Source organism: Gymnoscopelus microlampas, assembly GCF_963454915.1.
Source record: "Gymnoscopelus microlampas genome assembly, chromosome: 5".
Classification (NCBI taxonomy): Eukaryota; Metazoa; Chordata; class Actinopteri; order Myctophiformes; family Myctophidae; genus Gymnoscopelus; species Gymnoscopelus microlampas.
Genome location: NC_139942.1, coordinates 48069256 through 48091461, shown reverse-complemented (window position 1 = coordinate 48091461; position 22206 = coordinate 48069256). Strand labels below are relative to the sequence as shown.

The 22206-nt window shown below is 41.7% G+C and overlaps 2 protein-coding genes and 1 long non-coding RNA gene across 4 annotated transcripts; 1 reads left to right on the top strand and 2 right to left on the bottom strand.

The window, feature by feature from the left end:
* Positions 1 to 1434: 1434 nt before the first annotated feature.
* Positions 1435 to 15371, top strand: eif4e2 (eukaryotic translation initiation factor 4E family member 2). 2 transcript variants are annotated; one of them, XM_084056598.1, is made up of 8 exons: positions 1435 to 1577; positions 5370 to 5481; positions 5594 to 5791; positions 5953 to 6057; positions 7525 to 7677; positions 9482 to 9618; positions 11061 to 11137; positions 14698 to 15371. In XM_084056598.1, exons 1-7 carry the CDS (start codon positions 1558 to 1560, stop codon positions 11107 to 11109), a joined length of 774 nt encoding a protein of 257 aa, XP_083912724.1. In that variant the 5' UTR covers positions 1435 to 1557; the 3' UTR covers positions 11110 to 11137; positions 14698 to 15371. The 2 variants fall into 2 exon arrangements, with proteins under 2 accessions (XP_083912724.1, XP_083912725.1); XM_084056599.1 differs by having other exon boundaries at positions 9482 to 9622.
* LOC311044793 lies at positions 9715 to 11131 on the bottom strand. The gene is made up of 2 exons (XR_014600740.1): positions 10885 to 11131; positions 9715 to 10675 (listed from the first exon to the last, which is right to left on the bottom strand). It is a non-coding gene; the product is annotated as an uncharacterized lncRNA (long non-coding RNA).
* Positions 15372 to 16331: 960 nt separating the features above from the next.
* On the bottom strand, positions 16332 to 22089 carry LOC311045143 (phospholipid scramblase family member 5; the record flags this gene model as incomplete). Its single annotated transcript, XM_084056953.1, has 8 exons — positions 16332 to 16358; positions 16938 to 16996; positions 17118 to 17217; positions 17338 to 17449; positions 18433 to 18625; positions 19494 to 19571; positions 19736 to 20114; positions 22066 to 22089. The coding sequence occupies 8 exons, from the start codon at positions 22087 to 22089 to the stop codon at positions 16332 to 16334; spliced, it is 972 nt and encodes a 323-aa protein (XP_083913079.1).
* Positions 22090 to 22206: the final 117 nt, after the last annotated feature.

Below are 22206 nucleotides of genomic sequence, written 5' to 3'. Positions count from 1 at the left end.
TTAACTAGTTGCAACTGCACACGCACGCACGCACACACGCACGCACGCACACACACACACACACACACACACACACACACACACACACACACACACACACACACACACACACACACACACACACACACACACACACACACACACACACACTCTTGAGAACTACTTGCATAAACCAGTGGTTCCACAAAGTGTGGTCTGGGGAACCCCCATGGGGTCCTTGAGGGGGATCCAGGCGTCCAGGTGGTCCCCAGCAAAATGAGTTAAATATAGCATACAAATCTGTTTAACCACTTGTGACTTCAACCCTACTTATTGGACACTGGCTATTTGGTAAATAACAGATCTGTGAGCTTGTACATTTACCCAAGACAGTACTGTACTTCCCTTTTATATATTTCGGCCATTTGAAAATAGCAGATCTACACGCTTGTAGATCTGCTATTTTCAAAAGATTTGTATAAATATTTTATATTTGAAAACTTGAAATGGGACAAGGGACATTCTGCGTAATGAGTACTTTCTACTTTTGGTACTTTAAGTACATTTTGATACCAATACTTTTGTACTTTTACTCTCAAGTTAAATATAGAATTCCGGACTTTTACTTGTAACAGCTATTTCTACATAACATTCAGTATTGATACTTGTGAGAGATGTGAGTACTTTTCCCACCACTGCTTCATTATGAGAACAAAATGCACACATGATAATCACATTCCTAGCTGTCAGCGTGCACGCCGCGCACGCACGTACGTACACACCAACGAAGGCGAGGAGGCGGTGCTGCGCGCGTGCATCGGGGCCGACGTGCACGCTGCCATTCCTGCGGAATTCATTGACAGTGTCGCCATGTCCGCTTATTATAAGCGACTTTGGGCTTGTTTTTTTGCTTGTAAATATTGGTAGTTGCGGGTTGTCTTTTTTTTTGTGGCTTGTTCTAAAGTGTTGTAGCTTTTCTAATTGTTTAAACCAGTGGTTCTCAAACATTTTCAAATCAAGGACCCCCACATTAATATGTATTTGTCCGCGGACCCCCATCTGAAAATATATTTTTTACAATGCATTGGTTCTCAAAGGTTCTTGGTGTACAAATGGAACCAAATGGACCCTAACGGCATTTGGTTCCATTTGTACACTCTCAGAGTTAAATTAACATTGATTTTAGAATATAAATTAGGGTCCCAGGGATAGAAATGCCATTAAATGGGGGTCCGTACCGTAGCCCTAATGCATGTCAAACTGGGGGTCCTTGAAATTAAATTGGTCGAAAATCACTGCTAGAGAGAGCCGTAAAAATCTTCTATTATGGGGGTCCCTGGCTCAATTACCTTTTCAAATGTGGCCCGTGGGCTAATAAGTGTCAATTTGGGGGTCCTTGACATGAAAAAGTTTGAGAACCACTGGTTTAAAGGGCGAAGGCCCCGGGACTCGCTTCTTTTTGGGCTTGTTTTCATAAACCTGGTTGTTGCTTGTTTCTCTCGCGATACCTGGCAACACTGTTCATTGAGGAGGCTGGTGGTCGCATCAGATAGAACTTCTATTCCTAGAGAATAAATAATGAACAACAAATTTGACGCGTGAGTAATTAAATTAACCCACTTACATTTAATGAACACTTTAGCACAGAGAAGTAGAATAACTGTGCTGCATACTGTTGTCAAAGTGTAGAAAAAGAGGTGTGTCGGCTTTTTTTTATGCAAAGTGTTTTAAATGTTTACTAACATTTAAAGCGTGCGAACACAATGACCGCTTTATATCAGTTTAATATCAATAAAACAAATATTTATTAAGTGCATTTAGTCGTTCTGTGTTGCAGAAAGAATGTGCCATGCTGCTTGTGTTTTAGCACGTAGCAGCTGGCTTTAGCCTTGTTGCAACGACGCGTACAGGCCAGTGTTGCCATGTCCGCTTGTTATAAGCGACTTTTTGGCTTATTTTTCTGTATAAAGTTGCTTGTAAATATTGGTAGTTAACTTGTGTTTTTTGTTTCTAAAGTGTAGTTTATTATTTTGGGCTTGTTTCTATAGAAGCAAGCCCAAAATAAGCAACTACACCTTAAAAGTGTAGTTTAGTAGTTGCTTATTTGGGCTTGTTTCTAAAGTTTAGTTGTTTATTTGGTCTTGGTTTCTAAAGTGTAGTTGTTTATTTGGGCTTGTTTCTTAAGTGTAGTTGTTTATTTGGGCTTGTTTCTCAAGTGTAGTTGTTTATTTGGGCTTGTTTCTAAAGTGTAGTTGCTTATTTGGGCTTGGTTTCTAAAGTGTAGTTGTTTATTTGGGCTTGTTTCTAAAGTGTAGTTGTTTATTTGGGCTTGTTTCTTAAGTGTAGTTGTTTATTTGGGCTTGTTTCTTAAGTGTAGTTGTTTATTTGGGCTTGTTTCTAAAGTGTAGTTGCTTATTTGGGCTTGTTTCTAAAGTGTAGTTGCTTATTTGGGCTTGTAACAAGCCGCTTGATTCTAAAGTGTAGTTGCTTATTTGGGCTTGTTTCTAAAGTGTAGTTGCTTATTTGGGCTTGTTTCTAAAGTGTAGGTGCTTATTTGGGCTTCTAAAGTGTAGCTTGTTTCCTAATGTTGTATACTGTGTATAGTTTAAACTTTAAAGTGCTCGTTATGGCCTATATGTGCCCTATTGTTGCTTCTTTTGGGCTTTTTTTCCTAGACCCGGTTGCTTATTTCTCTCACAAAACCTGGCAACACTGGTACAGGCCCTGCTCCGGGGCCTTGGCTGAAGCCTCGGTGTGTGAGTAGGCTGAGAGGCCGGGCTGAGTGCAGGCCAAGTCGGACTGAAACTATGTTGTTGTTGTAGGCTCGCTGCACGTCTCTTATGGAGCTGCGTTTGGGACCTGTTGTTGTTATTATTGACCGCAGACAAATAACGTTGAAGCAGCAACCAGTGGTGCAAAGTAACGAAGTATATTTACTCAAGTACTGAACTAAAGTACAATTTTGAGGTACTTTTGATTTACTAGAGTATTTCCAGTTTTCAGTACTTTTACTTCCACTCCACTAAATCTCATAGGCAAATATTGTACTTTTACTCCAGTTACGATTTTGATTATTATTACAAAACATACATTAACCACTTCAACCCTTACCCTATTATATATATTTCGGCCATTTCAAAATAGCAGATGCATTAGTGAGCTTGCAGATCTTCTATTTTTAAAAGATTGTTTATACATCTTGAACTTGTGAAATGGGACATTCTGCATAATGAGTACCTTCTACTTTTGGTACTTAAATACATTTTGATACCAATACTTTTGTACTTTTTATTCAAGTACATTTTTAATTCCAAACTTTTACTTTTCTACATTTTAGTATTTCTACATTGCAGTATTGATACTTTTACCTAAGTAAAACATTTGAGTACCTTTTCCACCACTGGAAGCATGAACCATCATGTGTAGTTTGGATGGAATCAATTTCATACAGTTTGTTTGTATATGAGTGGGTGACATAGGGCATTGGTTCTGAAAGTGGGGTCCGGGGACCCCCAGGGGTCCTTGAGGGAGTTCCAGGGGGTACCCAGCTAAATGATGGATAGTTAGGAACCAAATGGACGCTTATGGGTCTGTAACTCTCAGAGTTAAATTAACATTGATTTTACAATATAAATTTGGGTCCCAGAGATAGAATTGCCGTTAAATGGGGGGTCCATAGCCTAATGCATGTCAAACTGGGGGTCCTTGAGATTAAAATGGTTGAGAATCACTGCTAGAGACGTAAAAATCTTCTCTTATGGGGGTCCCTGGCATATCTTTTCAAATGGGGGTCGCGGGCTAATAAGTGTCAATTTGGGGGTCCTTGACATGAAAAAGTTTGAGAACCACTGACATAGGGTAGGGGTGCACCGTGCGTGTGCGTGCGTGCGTGTGTGTGTGTGTGTGTGTGTGTGTGTGTGTGTGTGTGTCCACTGCACGCACGCACTATCAGGAGACTATCAGGGAGGTAAACTCAATTTTCCCATAGAAAGGAGGTGACATTCACTGCCGACGTTTTCCACTTTTTCTCCTTTGTACATAAAGTGTTTCATATTAGTATTTTATTCATCATTATTTTTTAATTATTATTATTCCTTTATATTTTTCTCCTTTGTACATAGTGTTTTATAATTGTTGATGATATGTATTATTGTGCTATTTTTATGCAATGTTGATTGTTGATGAATTGAATACATAGGACCGCAATGGAAACAAGTCCCCAGGACTTTTTTTGTGTTATCCTTTTAGCCTAAATGTTTGACTGTACCACGATCTACAAGCTCATAGCGCTATAAGCTTGTAGTGCAAATCTTTGAATATATATAATTGTTAAAGCAAACCTTTTTTTAACTCAAATCTTTGCACACATTTTCAAAAAAATTGCAGATCTACAAGCTCGTAGTGGGGCACTTGGTGCAGTGTAGATCATAGATCATTTTTTATAGTATAGTTTGTTGGTTACTTTTGAAGTAGTATTGGTCTTATTAGTTTATTTTCATTTTAGAGGTATTAAAAAGGTCTCGAACGTCCTTAAATTGTCACTTTAGAAATGTGCAGATACCCTGTATAGTATACACTTATACTGCATGTTGGTTTGTTTACTGTTGAGTGAGAAAACAATGTTGTATATTAATCATCTGTGGGACCCCCCAAAAATCAGTTGGGGGACCACCAGTTTCGCAACCATTGTGCTATTTAGTTAGTTACTTTATTGACGCAATTGTATAAAACATTGGGTCCAAACAATAATCGAAAACCCATGAATAAAAAGGTATAATACACAACACAAAGCTATGAGCTTGTAGATCTGCTATTTTTGAATAGCCAAAGTTATAAAAGGTTAAAGTGGTTAAAAATGTCTGTGACGCTACATTAACTAATTTTGCTGGGGACACCCTTGTATCCCCCCCAAGGACCCCTGGGGGTCCCCGGACCCCACTTTGAGAACCAATGATGTAAAGGTTATCCTCAAATAATAGTCCTCAATGTAAGGTGTACTGCTGGTGCTGGTATAGAGTGGATGAACACAGATACATCTACACCAGTGGTTTTCAACCTTTTTTGCGTCAAGGACCCCCAAATTGACACACATTTGCCCAGGGACCCCCATTTGAAAAGTTATGCCAGGGACCCCCAATAAGAGACGATTTTTACGGCTCTAGCAGTGATTCTCAACCATTTCAATTTCAAGGTGTGTACAAATGTACATTTGTACTCTCTCAGAGTTACAGACCCATAAGGGTCCATTTGGTTCCTATCTATCATTTAGCTGGGGACCCCCTGGAACTCCCTCAAGGACCACTGGTGGTCCCCGGACCACTGGTTGAAAACCACTGATCTACACAAAGCCGTTGTTGACATGATGTCCTCTCTCTCTCTGCGCGACACAGTCTGAAAGATGACGACAGTGGGGATCACGACCAGGACCAGGTCTCACCGAAAGACGGTGAGAAGGAAAGGAACGAAGACGAGGACAAGGAACTGAACTCTGCCAAGAAGCGGGTGAGTTAAACCCAGTAATGGGCTCAAAACAAAAATCTAATAAAATCACGTGCCTCTGTCTCATTTCATTTTGTCCTGAAGATAACTTGTGTTTCGTCTTCTTCTTTTTCAGATTGCGGCGCCGGGAGTAGGAGAGCACCCTCTGCAGTATAACTACGTGTCATCTCCTTTTCAGATTGCGGTGCCGGGGGTAGGAGAGCACCCTCTTCAGTATAACTACACCTTCTGGTACTCCCGACGCACCCCGGGGAGACCCGCCAGCACCCAGAGCTACGAGCAGAACATCAAGCAGATTGGAAGCTTCGCCTCGGTCGGTTTGTTTTCTTTGATTGATCTCTCTTCCCCCTTGCCCCCCTTCTTCTTCCCTTTCTTTTTTTCTATGGAAATAACAAAAATGATTGAACCTTTTTACTTCTGTAAACCTTCTGTGATGTGACAACAAAGCTGATTCTGATTCTGTTTCTTCCACAGGTGGAGCAGTTCTGGCGTTTCTACAGTCACATGATCCGCCCCGGAGACCTGACGGGTCACAGCGACTTTCACCTCTTCAAGGAAGGGATTAAACCTATGTGGGAGGTGGGTGATCTTGGCTTAACTCTACAATCCGTACCTATTTTGATCATATGGTTCTCCAAGTCAGCGTGATGTCGCTTTTTATAATTGTCTGTAGAGATGTACCGATTCCGATACCTCTAACTTGCATATCGGTTGATACCTAGTACCGATCCTAACATTACATTTACATTACAGTCATTTAGCAGACGCTGCTTTTATCCAAAGCGACTTACAATAATGTGCATTCAACATAGGTAGGCAAGAAAACTATGTGCATTCTCTTCTAAAACAAGCAACTAAGAGTATACCTAGTAGAGTATACCTAGTAAAAGTAAAAGTGCAATATATCAGATACCTACTTTCTTAAACAGATGAGACAAATAGCAAAATCAAATGAGCAAGAGCTAAAACAAAAGAGTATCAAATTAACAAGATCCAATAAAGCAAGAGCTCGCACAAATAATTGACAGGTAGGCAAGGCTAAGAGGGAGGGTCGGGGTAGTGTTTCCTGAAGAGGTGGGGTTTCAGCCTGCGGCGAATAACGGTGTGTAATAAAAAAAAAAAACTAGGACCATGGTTCTCAAAGTGGGGTCCAGGGACTCTCAGGGTTCCTTGAGGGGGTTCCAAATGAACCCTTACAGGTCTGTAACTCTGAGTGTATGGGTCCATTTGGTTCCATTTGTACACTCAGAGTTATGGGGGTCCTTGAAATTAAAGGTTTGAGAACCACTAAATCAAAACGGTAGTGCAACATCAGCTGAAGCATTCAAAATACGAAATCATTGATTACTGTTGAAAACTGATACATTACGTGGTATGGGAATGGCATAGACTGGCATACTCACGATACCAGCATTTTAGGCAGTATCGGCAGCTTTTCCGATACTGGTATCGGAACAACTCTAATTATCTGCGCCCCAGTGATGTGTGACGAAAATAGCCAATCTACAAGCATTTAGAGTAGATCCCCTATTGTCGGTGCACTATACGGCACAGGGCCAAGTATACATCAAGCATAACTGACATGAGTCACAAAACTACTGGCTGGCACCTGGCATCCCAGCACTATGCTGCAGCCTGGATTGAAAACGCAAACCTTTCGTTCACCAGTACTCTGACCACCAGAGTTGAATACACACACCTAGAATTGATTATCAATGAGTCCATTGATTTATCATGTACACTGAAGCACTGAATATGTCTCATTTCTATCTATTAAACAGCACACACACATCACGTAAAACACTCCAATGATATTTGGTAGTGAAATTTACAAGTGTGTATAGTATGTCATACATCCAGGTACCGGATATACTGTGCAAAAATAAATGCCTTATCCAACTATTGTACATTTGCTGAAAGTGAGGACCCACTATGTTTAATGTAACTCTGTGTGTGTGTGTGTGTGTGTGTGTGTGTGTGTGTGTGTGTGTGTTTGTGTGTGTGTGTGTGTGTGTGTTTGTGTGTGTGTGCACGTGTTATGTCCAGGACGATGCCAATAAGATGGGTGGCAAGTGGATCATCCGTCTGAGGAAAGGACTGGCGTCTCGCTGCTGGGAGAACCTGATCCTGGCCATGCTGGGGGAGCAATTCATGGTGGGAGAGGAGATCTGCGGTGCCGTGGTGTCCGTGCGCTTCCAGGTACAAAACAAACACAACCACGGCCTGTTTCTCTTTTTTTAAAGGAGAAGCAGGCAATTCCTGCTTTGCTTGGATATGACAAGAGAGGATAGGAATGCAAGGGCAGATGAAAGCACTAACGGTTACCTGATTGCCCGGGGCAAGTAACAGTAAAAATATCCATGCAAGTGGAGTTTCTGCTTTCTGGCAGCCTGAGCGAGCATGGTTGGGTGCCTACACAACATGATAATAGGGGTGCCATAGTTCATCGAACTAATCAGTTTAATCGATTTATAAAAAAAACAAAATCCATAATCGATCTAAAAGCTTGTCTGACTCTGTATTAAATAGGACTTAAGTGGTTAATGACCACTTAAGAATAGTTTTCTTTAGTTTGCTCTTTTGTTCCCTTTTTTCTATTGTGACAATGAATTTAAATAGTAATAAGGTGGGAATAATAAGCTTCGGCTTCAGCCCATAGTCCCATACCTTTTCGGCCAATAGTTATCTTGTTGCCTTTATTGTTCTGTATGTTCAGCTGTTAAGTTAAATCATGACCGAAATAAATAAACTAACTAACTAAATGACACTGGTTGATTTAGTCTCATTAATCCATTAAAAAAAAGAGTGTTTCAATTATTCCTTTAATCGAAAAAGTAATCAATAGAATACATGCCATGAAAATAATCGATAGTTGCAGTCCTACATGATATATCAACAAAGTCGATTCAGACAATATTTAATAATACGAGTCCTCGTACAACACATTACGTGTTGGTCGTGGGGAGTTACTGAGTTTCGTCGTGCTAGATACGTCCCATCAAGGTTTATTATAACTTGCATTCAGCCATTTCACTTCCCCCACAATGAAGTAGCAGGACTGGTTTGGACAATATTTGCACAAGTCACAGTGTTCAACCAAGGAGTAAAGTATAAACTATGAGCTGTGAGGGGAGCCTCACATGCACACCAAAGTAAACACCCACGAATGTGCGCTTTCACTCTCTCTCACACACACACACACACACACACACACACACACACACACACACACACACACACACACACACTTACTTCTGTGGCCTACTGGCAGTATGCTGATCGGCCTAGCGGATTGTGAGACACAGACAGGCACACGAGTAATGTGTAATAGCGAAAGTAGCTGATTAAGCTTATAGATCGGTTTTGTGTCGATTTAGTTGATATATATAAGAAAAGAAAAAACATTGGTTCAACCTACATGAGCAACAGCAAGGGGGTTTATTGGTTCTAAATATCAAGACAGTTTCGATATCTTTTCGGTTAATTGCCCAGCCCTAACGTAGGCACGTCTTTTCCGTGCCTCTCGCATGGATTAAAGTTCTCAGACGCCACGACTGATTTCAGTCATTTGTATTCCATAGCATTTATGGAAGCATGTCATGCACTGAAAATAGGCTATCTACAAGCTTACAACGTGTCTGCGACGCGTTGTAAGCTTGTAGATAGCCTATTTTAGGTCATTAGTTATTTTAAGATTAAAGAGTATTTGAAGTGGTGAAAGTAGCAATAGAATACATCTCGGATATAAAAAAAAAGCAACGGTTAAAGCCTCAATCTGGGATTAATTCAACTGGTTGATTGTATGGATACCAAAACATATATTTTTTAAATGTATTTGTGCTTATTGTTTATGAAACACAGTGCTAGAGTGTGTGTGTGTGTGTGTGTGTGTGTGTGTGTGTGTGTGTGTGTGTGGGCGCTCCCTTTACACTATTTAGGATTTAGCCTAACAAAATTGTTCAGTCGTGAGATTAAAAATTTCGCCTGAATCCGTGCCTCTCAGGAGGACATCATCTCCATCTGGAACAAGACGGCGATGGACCAGGCGACCACGGCGCGCATCAGAGATACCCTGCGGCGCGTGCTCAACCTGCCCCCCAACACCATCATGGAGTACAAGACGCACACAGACAGCATCAAGTATGTATGTTTGAACGCCCTTTATTAATTATCTCTCTGTCTGCTCTCTCTTCTCATCAGTTTGTCATTTTTTTTGGGGGGGGTTTTAAAGAAACCAAGAAGCAGATCTACAAGCTCATAACCCTGTTGGCGTCTGTGACACGTTTGCGAGCTTGTAGATCAGCTGTTTTCGTCGTGCGACTCCGTCGTATGACAAAGTGTAAAGTACAGCCTAGGTGGTAAATGTGTGATCCTATAGGGCAGGGGCCTTCAACGTTTTTCAGGCCAAGGACCCCCTAGCTGAGAGAGAGATGAAGCAGGGACCCCCTCTATAGTGTATAAAATTGTGTTTCAGATGTTGATGATAATGATGATAATGATGATAATGTTCCTCTCAGAAAAGGAATTATAGGGTTCCTATCACACAAACATTTGGCGGCCCTCCTGTAGTAACTCTGAGGACCCCCTAGGGGTCCCGGACCCCCTGTTGAAGACCCCTGCTATAGGGGCTTTGTTGTAGACCTGTGTGTACTAGTAAGAATCTGGGGATATGATACGTCGATCACGATAACCGTGGTTACGATTCAATATATTGCAATATACTGTAGTTTGATACTGTAAGCAAGGCGATATATAATTATTACGTTTCTACATTTAATTTAAGGAAAACTGTCAGTATAAAGAACACACTACCATATGCATTAGAACAGCTTTCTTTTTGCAATCAGAACAGTGGTATCTGCATGTGTACCCTGTAAGATCCAACATCATACCTTTTGTACAATCTAAGCAAAGGAATTAACATTTGCTTATCGCTAATAAAAAGTAATAGAAAAATATAGTGATAGTGTTTTTTTTTAAACTCAATGCAGTACCATATCCTGTCATTACAAATGTCTTGATATTTTCTTGCAAAGTGAAGTCCCGCCTGTATTTGTATAGGCCTTAATCACTGTCACGTTGTCAAAGGGCTCTACAGGCTTTACAGGTTTAGCAAAGGAAACCAAATGACACTCGACTTGTTGTGTTTAACGTACCTTGTTGATACTTGCTCAAACCATGTACTTAGTAAGTCACTCTGGATAAGAACATCTGCTAAATGTCTGAATTTACACATTCGTATTTGATCTAATCACACACACACACACACACACACACACACACACACACACACACACACACACGCTCGTACATACTTTTCCTGTGAAGAAAGTAGGCCCACTTCCTCACATGGAAGGATGGCTCGAAACATACATTTTAAAGTCAAATAAAATCAGATTCTGTAACCCTTCTCATACGATATTATGAAGATTGGTTTCATTTTTGTGAATCAAATACTGTGCATAGTTCTGGTATAAAGCAATGACTGGCTGGATCCATAATGGAATCAAAATGAATCCCTTTAATCCAGCCCAGTCCACCTGTTATCTGTAGATGTTACTGCGTGTGTTTTGTGCTTTCAGAGCCTGGGAAGACTTCCATGGTCTGGTGACTGTTAGCGGCGATCGCTAACTGCGGATACAGAGATTCCTTGCCAAGGGTAGGAACACTGTACTCAGTTCAGTTCATTTTTACTTTTTGGATACTCGACATAAATTGTAAGAAAATAATGTACAATTCTTTCAATCAAAGTAGATTTACAAAACAACATTTATAATCATAATAATAACAACAAAACAAATGAACTAATTTGGTGATTCACATCTGCTATTGCAGATTAATTGTCCCATGTCCCCGAAAAAGAGATGGGGGGGGGGTGGGGGAGCGTATGTGAATGCGCAAGCATTGACAGCAATGACACAACCATGGTGCTAGGTAGCTCTGGTCTCTATTTATTTCCCATAGACTTAAAAGTCTAAAGTGCGACGTCTAAACTGTAGTAAAATTAAAGAATATAATTTTGCTACTCCACGAAACAATGGCAGTAATATGATGTTGAAATCCTATTCTTTGCTGTGGGAAGTCTAACAGTCAGAACCCCACCTTTTGTGTAAAATCCACTTTTTTGGACACCTTTTTTAAGAGTGATTGCTGATGTTCAGGCATCTGCCGCTAAATGCTGTTTGTCTCTTGTAGTGGAGCGGCTAAATGCTTTTTATTGGCAGAATCTTTCAGTTGATGATAAAAGCGTGAAAATTGGCATGAGCAGTCTCCATGGGTCACTTGACAAGAAAATTGTCCGAGGCAGTTGTAATTTCAAGATGGCGGCCATTTTTCAAGATGGCCGACACCTTAGTGGGCAGTTAAGTGATATGATGGTTTATTTGGTGATACAAGCATGAAAATTGGCATGAATAGTCTCTGTGGGTCACTTGACAATAGGCCACCCACAGCTACTTGACATTTCAACATGGCGGCCATTTTTCAAGATGGCCAACAATTTAGTGGAGCAATTAAGTTATATAATGGTTTATTTGGTGATACAAGCATGGAAATTGGCATGAGCAGTCTCGGTGGGTCACTTGACAATAGGCCACCCACAGCTACTTGAAATTTCAAGATGGCGGCCATTTGTCAAGATGGCCGACACTTTAGTGGAGCAGCCCGCCATGTGGATCTTTAAATGATAACCTTTCTCATAGAAATGTATTGGGTTCCTCAAAAAGCTCTGTCAAGAGAGGTTGTTTGACTGTGTTTTGTCTGACTCCTCGCCCACGACCTGTCCAGTTTGGTAAAACCTGTCAGGAGTTGCCTCCCACTGGCATAGCTCTCAGGGTTCACTGAGGTATACAAGCTCCCTTACCACGGCAGGGTAACAGTCACAAGGGAGGATTTATTTTTTATTTTTTATGTTTTAACTAACAGCCATTACATGTGTCAAATAAATACTAAGCAATGGGGAAACAAAAAATATGACTAATAAATGAGCACAGTTGTGGTGCTGAACGGACAGTGCTCCAAAATTATAATTGAGCAATGGCTAATACTGAATGGCAGTAGCCACGAAACAATGACAAACTATACTAAGGAACTAAACTGAAAATGTGCTTCACTGTTACGTATGGCAGTGGAAGGCAGTGGAAGCAATGTTAGAAAGTAACAACTGAAAATTACACACTTAATAGACTGGTGACAAAGTAAAACATGATGCACTGATGTGGCGAGGGGAAGCCATAGGCCTACACTTGAAAACACAGAGGACAACGGGGAACAACTCAGGCAAAATAAACATGCAAATAGGTTCTAGCAGGGGCAACTACATAGGCATGTGCAACTGAGTCCATATCTGAAGCACTTACACCTTCCAGTACATGCCTTGGTGCACCCACATTTGGTCAACTCCCAACAACTCTCCGCAATAGGTGGAAGTGGAGTCCAGAAGACTTTCCACTTCTCGTCCGGTTCCACCCATCCCCAGTCAGATGGGCTCGGCATTTGTGGATGTCGCTTCAATGCCTGTCCCCACACGTATCCAGCCTCATAAGAAGCACGTTTGGCATGCTCTTTGAGTGCTGCTTGAGTTGGTGGGATCAAGTCATAATGTCTTTGCTTTCTGGCAAAGAGATCAAGATATAGATGCTCTCTTTTGGGCCCTTTCCAGCTCTGTGTTGTTGAACCTAAGTTTACAGCTTAAATTATATTTTGCTCTGTTTCTTGTCAATGTGCTTTCTATGCCATCACCTTCATCTAGTCGGGTTAGACTAAGTAAGATAGGCAGAGCATTGATCTTATGAAATAATGGAACATTCTTGCAATGGTATCATAACCAGTACGATCGTGCTCTCTGTTGAATAAACTCGGCTGAATGAGTTTTTCCTTGGTGACCTGCTGACAAATGAAACATCGGTCCCAGTTAGTTTTCTCAACTGTTATGATGGCTTCTGCCATGTCTGCAGCATAGGCAGAGGCCGAGGGTTTATCCTTTTACCACCTTTTACCAAGCACTTTGATGTATGGGATACAACTAAGTTTGTGCCTTAACCCTACACTTAGTCCGATCGTTCATCCAATGCCATTTAAATCCCGTGTGATCTGTACACCATCCGGTTAACTAAAACCCCATTAACCTTGGCTCGGCTCTCCCGCGCTGGCACAACCTGTCAATTCAGGTGCGGCTATCTAATTGTTTTGGGGTAAATTAGACAGCATTTGGGGTACTAACTTTCAATTATCTGACATTGAACCCCACTCTGAGTTTAACAGCAGTGATATATCACCAGTGTGCCCTGGTAGTGCGGATATTCACTCTTATCTAATCTATCTATGATCAACAAATCAACGCAACTGTATTGTGATGTGTTAAAAGTTGTTCTTTAGCATAATAACAATAATCGTATAATTGTCCTTAATGAAAAAAAAACATACATTTCTATGGGAAAATGTATCTTTTGAGGATCCAGGGGCGGCCATCTTGAAAATAGAAATTTCAAGTGGATGTGAGTGTTTTCTTGTCAAGCAACCCTTAGAGACTGCTCATGCCAATTGTAATGCCTTTATCACCAAATAAACCATTATATAACTTAATTGCTCCACTAAAGTGTTGGCCATCTTGAAAAATGGCCGCCATCTTGAAATTTCAAGTAGCTGTGGGTGGCCTATTGTCAAGTGACCCACAGAGACTGCTCATGCCAATTTCCATGCTTGTATCACTAAATAAACCATTTATATAACTTAATTGCTCCACTAAAGTGTTGGCCATCTTGAAAAATGGCCGCCATCTTGGAATTTCAAGTAGCTGTGGGTGGCCTATTGTCAAGTGACCCACAGAGACTGCTCATGCCAATTTTCATGCTTGTATCACCAAATAAACCATTATATAACTTAATTGCTCCACTAAAGTGTTGGCCATCTTGAAAAATGGCCGCCATCTTGGAATTTCAAGTAGCTGTGGGTGGCCTATTGTCCAGTGACCCACAGACACTGCTCATGCCAATTTTTATGCTTGTATCACCAAATAAACCATCATATCACTTAACTGCCCACTAAGGTGTCGGCCATCTTGAAAAATGGCCGCCATCTTGAAATTACAACTGCCTCGGACAATTTTCTTGTCAAGTGACCCATGGAGACTGCTCATGCCAATTTTCACGCTTTTATCATAAATTGAAAGATCGTAGCACTTATCTGCTCCGCTATTGTGTGTGCCCTGCTCCTGTCCAGATGTGTATACTATAGCTGATGAATTGGGGAGTTAAGAAGTCCAAGGAAGGATACCTCGGTATGGATTGACGCCGTTTTCCACGGTGCCAGAGCGAGGGTCACAGATGGGACGGAGGCAACGAGAGTCATTCCTTTGTTTCCGTTTGCACATGGAATCCAATGGACGCAAACAGGACTCCCATTCAACACATAACATGGAATGGAGCTGTCTGCTTGAGAGAGCAAAGTGTGTGTGTTTTTTTTTTTTTTTGTTCTGTTTTTATCTGCCAGAGGAGAATCTCTGTGGATGTCTTTTTTTTGTTTTTTGTTTTGAGACTTGCTGGCCACTAGAGGGAGCCTGCTGCGCTACAGATGGTTGGTGTTCTGCCTCTGACCAATATCTGGTGACAAAAGAAGAGTCCCTTCTTTTATAAATATAACAAACCTGAACAGTGATAACACATAGATCAGATTTTATTGTGTAACAAACATAATCACACCTCCCCTCTGTTGAGAGTTTGTAGACGTACATCTATCGGAACTGTTTTATCGGGACTCTGAAATAAACAGGGTTACAGGTACATGTAGATGTTATTTTATTACAGTCGCTGTATTTTAACTACAAATCCTCTTTGTCATTTGAACTAGAATTGCTATTATTGTGTACAAAAATATATTTGTAAAAAAAAAACAACCAACAACAACAAACTGTCCAGTGTCCACTTCAAAGATGACTCAGCGGAAATCGGTGACGATTCTTCCAACTGTTGGCCTGGAAGTTGAAATCCCAAAGGACGAGGACCATGCTTCAAGGTGTGCGTTTCACCTCTAACCTCTTTAGAATGGACTTGACCACGCTGCCTGTATCACTGTGCCTGGCCCTTGAGCCCCAACCAACCCCCAAACCACGTTTCTGTTCTGACACCCACCCCCCCTTCAAACCGCCTCCATGGGATGAGATCTTCTGTGATATTCCCCAAAGTCTGCAAGAGCAGCGCCAAAAAAACACTGATCTGAAATCAGTGAGCCTGACCACGTTCTCCTCCCCACCCGACTCCATTTTGTAATGAAGAACTGAAACTGGGCCGGGGCTCCGGGCTTGGGGCTCAGTTCTTATCTCTGCCTCCCCTGTTACAGTTTTGAATCAATTCCCTTGGAAGTATTTTATTTTTTTGGAACTGTTGAGGCCAAATTTATGCCGTCGCGCGGAGGTGGTGTCGCGTGCCGTGAACGGCCGAGAATAGCAAGACCTACGAGCTCGCAAGTGAGCTTGTAGACGTCTGCTGTTCTCTGCGAGCGACCAAGTATGAATCGGGGCTTTAGGAAAAGAGCCTAAAGTGGTTGTCTAAAAATATTTCATGAGAAAAGAAAACTGTAATGCTGCCTAGGTGTGGATAAGGTGCTGGGTAACGGCTGTGTGTCCACACAGAGGGATCAAACGTGCTGTGCGATCTACACCTGATGATGAATTATAGCAATAAAATGTCAAATATGCATCTGCTGCTACAACCTGGTTCATTGTCCTTTTCTGTTAAATTCTGGCATTTTATTTGATGCAACTGACAACTTGTTGCGTCCTCTGAACGAGGTTCACTGACGTGCTCTGTAGTGATGATGACTTTTAACTGTATTCTGCTCATGGCTCATTTCACCCATCAGCTCATCTCGAAGAACATGTGATTCTACGGGAGAGAACAAGGCAGAGGTTGTCGGTCAGAAAAGCCAGGTCACGTGTACAGTACCAAGTATGTAAAGTATGTCGTCATTAGAGATGCACCATTAATCGGTCATGTCGGCATCAGCGATTTCGGCCTTGAAATGCTATGTCTAGATCAAATCGATGTCAAAATAATACATCGGTTTTAGCTGATATTTTGTCATGTTTGAATGTGAATCTGAAAGTCTTTTGTAATGCTGAAAGCTGCAGATTTCATCCGTTTTCTGGGGAAGCTTTCAAAAGTAGCATTTATTTAAAGTAAAAAATACTACATTTAAGTCGTTTGAACTAACATGTGCATTGTGCATCAGTAGGCCTAATAATTCAGGTAATAAGAATGCTCTGCTATTTAGAAGTCTTGCATCGGCACTCAGACTCTCAGTTAAAGGGAACTATCTGTTGATTTGACCATGCAATTAATCCGTACTTCAAGTATCGGCCAAAACATCAACACTGTGCATCCCTAATAGTACGTTTAGTAAGTATTGACACACTTCATTCCAGAGAGCCATGGTTTAGTATGCAGCAGCAGACGGCAGCTTACCAATAAGAATGTGGCAGCCAGCAGCAGTAGTTTGGTGTTTGAGTCCATGTTAAGCGGCACTGTGGTTGAAACACATTTACAAATGGTTGAATAGGAAAAATTGAAATAATACGTACATACAATTGGGATATATTCTATCCATCCATTGAATCTATATCTTATCCAATCTAATCTACTGACCTTCCAAACCAAAGTATTCATGGTCCATGTTACATTCGTCATTAAAGCCAGGCCATTTCTTCCATATTGAGCCAATTCTCTCACCAATCATGGAGACAAGCTGGTCATTGACAAAAACAGACAGTCTTTAGAGGTGACATTATGTTATGTTATGAATACATGTATCAGGAACCCCAAAAGATTGATGCATATATATTACAGACGTATAGTGAATACTAACCTGGAATTCCTGGTTGGAGAGACAGCGACATGGACAGCAGTCACCCTGGATTCTGATGGAAGATGTTCCCTCTGAATCACACACCTCCAGAAGAGGAGTGAACATGCTCCATCTGATGGTACACACACACACACGCACGCACGCACGCACGCACGCACACACACACACACACACACACACACACACACGCACAGGTGGGCCATGAGGATATTGCAAGTGGGCCCCCTAAATAATGGCAAAACACTAAGATTTTAATGACAATATAATATAACATTAAAGGATGAATGTAAAAAGAAATGTCAGTCAATAGGAACTTAAAGTATACTATTTTAGTTCCATTGTTCCAAGCAGGAACACAATAGATTGATCATTAAAATGAATCGACACGCTTTGAGCTTGTCTATCTGCTACTTTTGCTATTTTTGAATTTGGACATGAGGTTTCTAACCGACAGAGACGATATAATGTAACAAATCTGGCAGCAAAGCCGTTTTTCCCCATTAAGAGCAATACTGCATTCCTCTGCCGTGTGTGTGTGTGTGTGTGTGTGTGTGTGTGTGGTGGGGGGGGGGCTCCCTCCATGCAGGCAGCTGTTTTGTGTGTTCATTCTCCCAGATTAAACCTCACCCTTGCAGGGCGAAACAAGGGAGAGCTGCTCCCTGCTATTTACAGACAGGCATCTATCATGGTGGTCCAATAAGGTTGGAGGCCATAGCGTACAGTAAGTCCTAATGTAATGAGTGGAATGGAAACACGTTTAACCAATTAAGACCTGAGGCCCTAGCCTGGCATGGCCAGACTAATATCACTGCGTAGGTATTAGTCTGGAATCTCTGTATGGAACCTGCATTTCCGGGCTGCCATTTTTTTGCAATGGCAGATACGTCTGAAACCAGGCTACTGAGGCCCATTCTAAACATGTCTTCTAAATCCTCCAGTTTTCAGAAAAATGCATGTCTTATCAGCGGTGCTCAAACCTTTTCATGTCAAGGACCCTGTGTTTGGCCATGGACCCCCCCATCTCAAAATATTTGAGTTAACAGTAGCCTAGATCTCTCTCTAAAACAAACCTCATCACAAAGATGAGATGCTTACCTCTGATGTATAGAGCCAATGAGATGCCTCTGTGGGGTGTAGGCCCTGATCTCCATCAGGCAGCAGCCGAGGCAGCAGGCGTCCGCCCGGAGGGGCCGTTCAAAGTGGAACACCTGGCGTCCTTGTTGGTTGAAGCCCTGCAGGGAGCAGGAACGAGCCGGACCGCAGCACTGCAGACACAGGCAGGAGCTCTCTGAGGGCAGGGAGGGAACAACACAGCATGAACCACTGATTTACACAGAGATTTACACAGTGATTTAGACACTGATAGGGACAGGGGCGTCACGGCCATTCACTGTGCGTACGACCCGACACCCTCACTCTCACAGATCCGTGATTTCATACCCCCCACTTTTTGAAAAGATAAAAAAAAAAAAAAATGTGATAATACAATCGGTAAAATCAGGCAAAGATAAGAATTAAATAACCTAACCGGCTAACCCTAACCCTAAAACCGAAATAAAGTAACCAAAACACGAAAAAAAAACTAACAAAATCCGCCATTTTGAAAATACAAAATGTGTGTACATTCGACAGTTACAAATGTTTTTCACGATTTTTTCAAAAATGGCAGATCTACAAGCTCATAGCGCGGCACTCGGTGTCGCGCTATGAGCTTGTATATCTGCTATTTTTGAATAGCCAAAGTGTAAAGTAAGGGGTATAGCCCACCGAAAGTCCATCCCTCCCCCACCTTCTGAGAGCCTCTGAATGACACGTCCCTGAACGACACAGGATGAACCACTGATTTACACAGAGATTTACACACTGATTTACACAGAGATTTACACACTGATTTACACAGAGATTTACACACTGATGTACACACTGATTTACACAGAGATTTACACACTGATGTACACACTGATTTACACAGAGATTTACACACTGATTTACACAGAGATTTACACACTGATTTACACAGAGATTTACACACTGATGTACACACTGATTTACACAGAGATTTACACACTGATGTACACACTGATTTACACAGAGATTTACACACTGATGTACACACTGATTTACACAGAGATTTAGACACTGATAGGGAACAATACCTTCCACGGCCACAAATAGCTGCTCTCTGCTGCCCCCTGTGGCGATGCTGTAGATCCTCCTGGGAACACACTGTAGACCTGCAACAGGTGAAAGGAAACTAAAGGAACATTCGATTTCACCTCCAAAATGATCATTTGTTTCGGTCTGACTTGTTTGTTTTTTGTTGCATTGCTTCACGGCGAATGACGATTCCCAAAACAAAGCACTTACTCGATTGCACTGACATTACTGTATTACTAACCTTGTAAGTCTGTCCTCGCTGTGATGTGAAGCTGGCTGACTGTGTCCAGCATTGCAACGGAGTCACTAACACCCCCCCCACCCCCACCACCACCAGACGGTGACCACTGCTCCCCCATCCCTGACCGGCTCGTCTGTCCCAGAGGAGGCTGCCCACCATGACCGTTCTCCAGCGTACTCCTCCCGAGGAGGTCCAGGTGTGATTCCTGATGGCCAGGCCCTCCTCCTCGGTGGGGCTGGGGGTCTTCAGGTGAGTCCTGGTGGTCACAGGTAGTAGCAGGCCCACCTGGGCGGCGGAAAGCTCTGAAGAGCATCTGGATGTGTTTCTCTCTCTCCAGTCGACCGAAGGGCAGCGGTTGACTGGTCACCGCTGACCTGGGCTAAGATTAATAAAACAAAAACATGAGTTTTTTTTCTTTTTTACGACATAGTATGGCTTTGGTTTTCATTATTAGACAATATACCTGTGTAGCCGACCACTTTTTTTTTAAATGATATAATATTGAGCATAGCTTTTGTTTACCGGCTATGGTTCCACAGATAGAAAGCCCATTCATTCAGCCCATAGAGATTTACGAAAATATCTACATGAATCATTTTAAGCCTGGAACCAAGCCACCCAGGCTCCTGGTGAATCATGACCTTAAAACATTTGCAAAAAATAACTTTTTTTGCGGTCCCATAGATCCATATTACGATGATACATATGGTGATCGCTCAGCTTGTTCAATAGACTATTTGCTGGAACTATCTGACATGCTTACCGTACTGTGCGTTCTCTTGTATTTAGCTTTGTCCTGCACTATGCAATATTTGAAAAACGCTAAAAAGTTACAACTTGTAACTTTGCCTTTTTTTTGCCGTTTTCAAGACCCATGTTACGATGATACATATGATCGCTCGGCTTGTTCAATAGTCTAATTGTTTGGAACTATCTGACATGCTTACTGTGTGTTCTCTTGTGTTTTCCTTTGTCTTGCACTTAGCAAGCACTGCTGAGGGTGTGTAGTCAGGGACGTGCACAGATAGACTCTAGGTGTTGCTCGAGCGCCTGCCCTTTGCCCTCTTGACCAGAAGTGCCCTTTTTTTCAGTTTACAGCAGGGGTCTTCAACAGGGGGTCCTCAGAGTTACTACAGGGGGTCCGCCAAATCTTTATGTGATATGATTTTTCTTTTTACCATAACCACTCGAAACCTAGCATCCATTTTCTGAGGAGAACTTTAGCCAAAAATAGCAGATCTACAAGCTCACAACGCCTCGCGCTGCGAGGCGTTGTGGGCTTGTAGATCGGCTATTCTTGGTAAAGAGGTATAGGTGTAGAGGGAAAAAAGAGCAGACCAAGTAAACAAAAAAAAGTATAATTTACTTGAGCAGCTTGACCTGACCCCCAAAATGTCTGTGCACGCCACTGTGTAGTGTTGTACATTGTTTAATTTGTCCATTTCTGATGGTGTTGCTTTGAGCGTGACGTCTTGCCCTGTAATCTGTATCTTAACTGCTGTGCTGCCTTTGGTGACTGAATTTACCCCTACTGTATAGTGAGAACAACACAGTAGTATATTATCATGTCATACATTTTATAGTATGATTTTCTTTTTATAACATAGTATTACTTTTCTTTTCTTGTCTTTTGAGAGGCTGTGCTGTTCCTTACAACCAACCCAAGTCATACACAAATGTCAACAAATAGAATTTAAAAAAGCAATACTAGCCTATACTGTTATCGAACATTTCATGTGTCAAAATATGTCATCCTATACTACTTTATCCAATCAAACAAAAGGCATTCTCTACTACAGTGGTTCTCAAACGTTTTATCTTTGAATAGCCAAAGTATAAAATATGGTTAAAGTGGTTAAAATGATTGTGACGCTATATTTACTAATTTTGCCGGGGACCCCCTGGTACCCCCCCAAGGACCCCTGGGGGTCCCCGGACCCTACTTTGAGAACCAATGCTCTACTATGACGGTCGAGGATCACTGTAGATAACACTAATGGCCATGGAGTGGAGCACAAGTGACTGAACCCTGAGTGAAAGTCACAGTGTTGACGTTCCTGAAAACAAATGCAGTGCAATTTTACAAAACACATGCCATACTCTTATAATAAAGTTTATATTATATTACCAAAACAACATATCATGCTATACTGTTCTACATAACATTTTTATGTATTACATTACAAAAGTCATACTATTACACTAATGACATTTTAGACAATTTTACAAAAGAAAAGTCACTATACAGTACACATTTTCTTAAAGATTATATTTCTGGCCAATGAATAGAACAGCCAAAAAGCCAAAGGACAATGAAACTAGTCTCATACCATCTGCGGTCCACTTCCAGGCATCTACCAGAATGTGAGAACACAACCCTGAAGGAGTCAGTGAGAGAGGGGCACCGGGGCGAGCGACTGCAAAGTCTTGGTGATCCGGAGGGGTTAAGCATGCGCTTCTCTTGCTGTCTC

Bases quoted from the DNA above. Each gene is read 5' to 3' on its own strand.
- eif4e2 (XM_084056598.1), top strand. From the start codon at position 1,558: ATGAACAACAAATTTGACGC. The intron at 1,578-5,369 runs GTGAGTAATTAA...TGCGCGACACAG, and splicing joins ATGAACAACAAATTTGACGC to TCTGAAAGATGACGACAGTG. The intron at 9,619-11,060 runs GTATGTATGTTT...TTGTGCTTTCAG, and splicing joins ACGCACACAGACAGCATCAA to AGCCTGGGAAGACTTCCATG.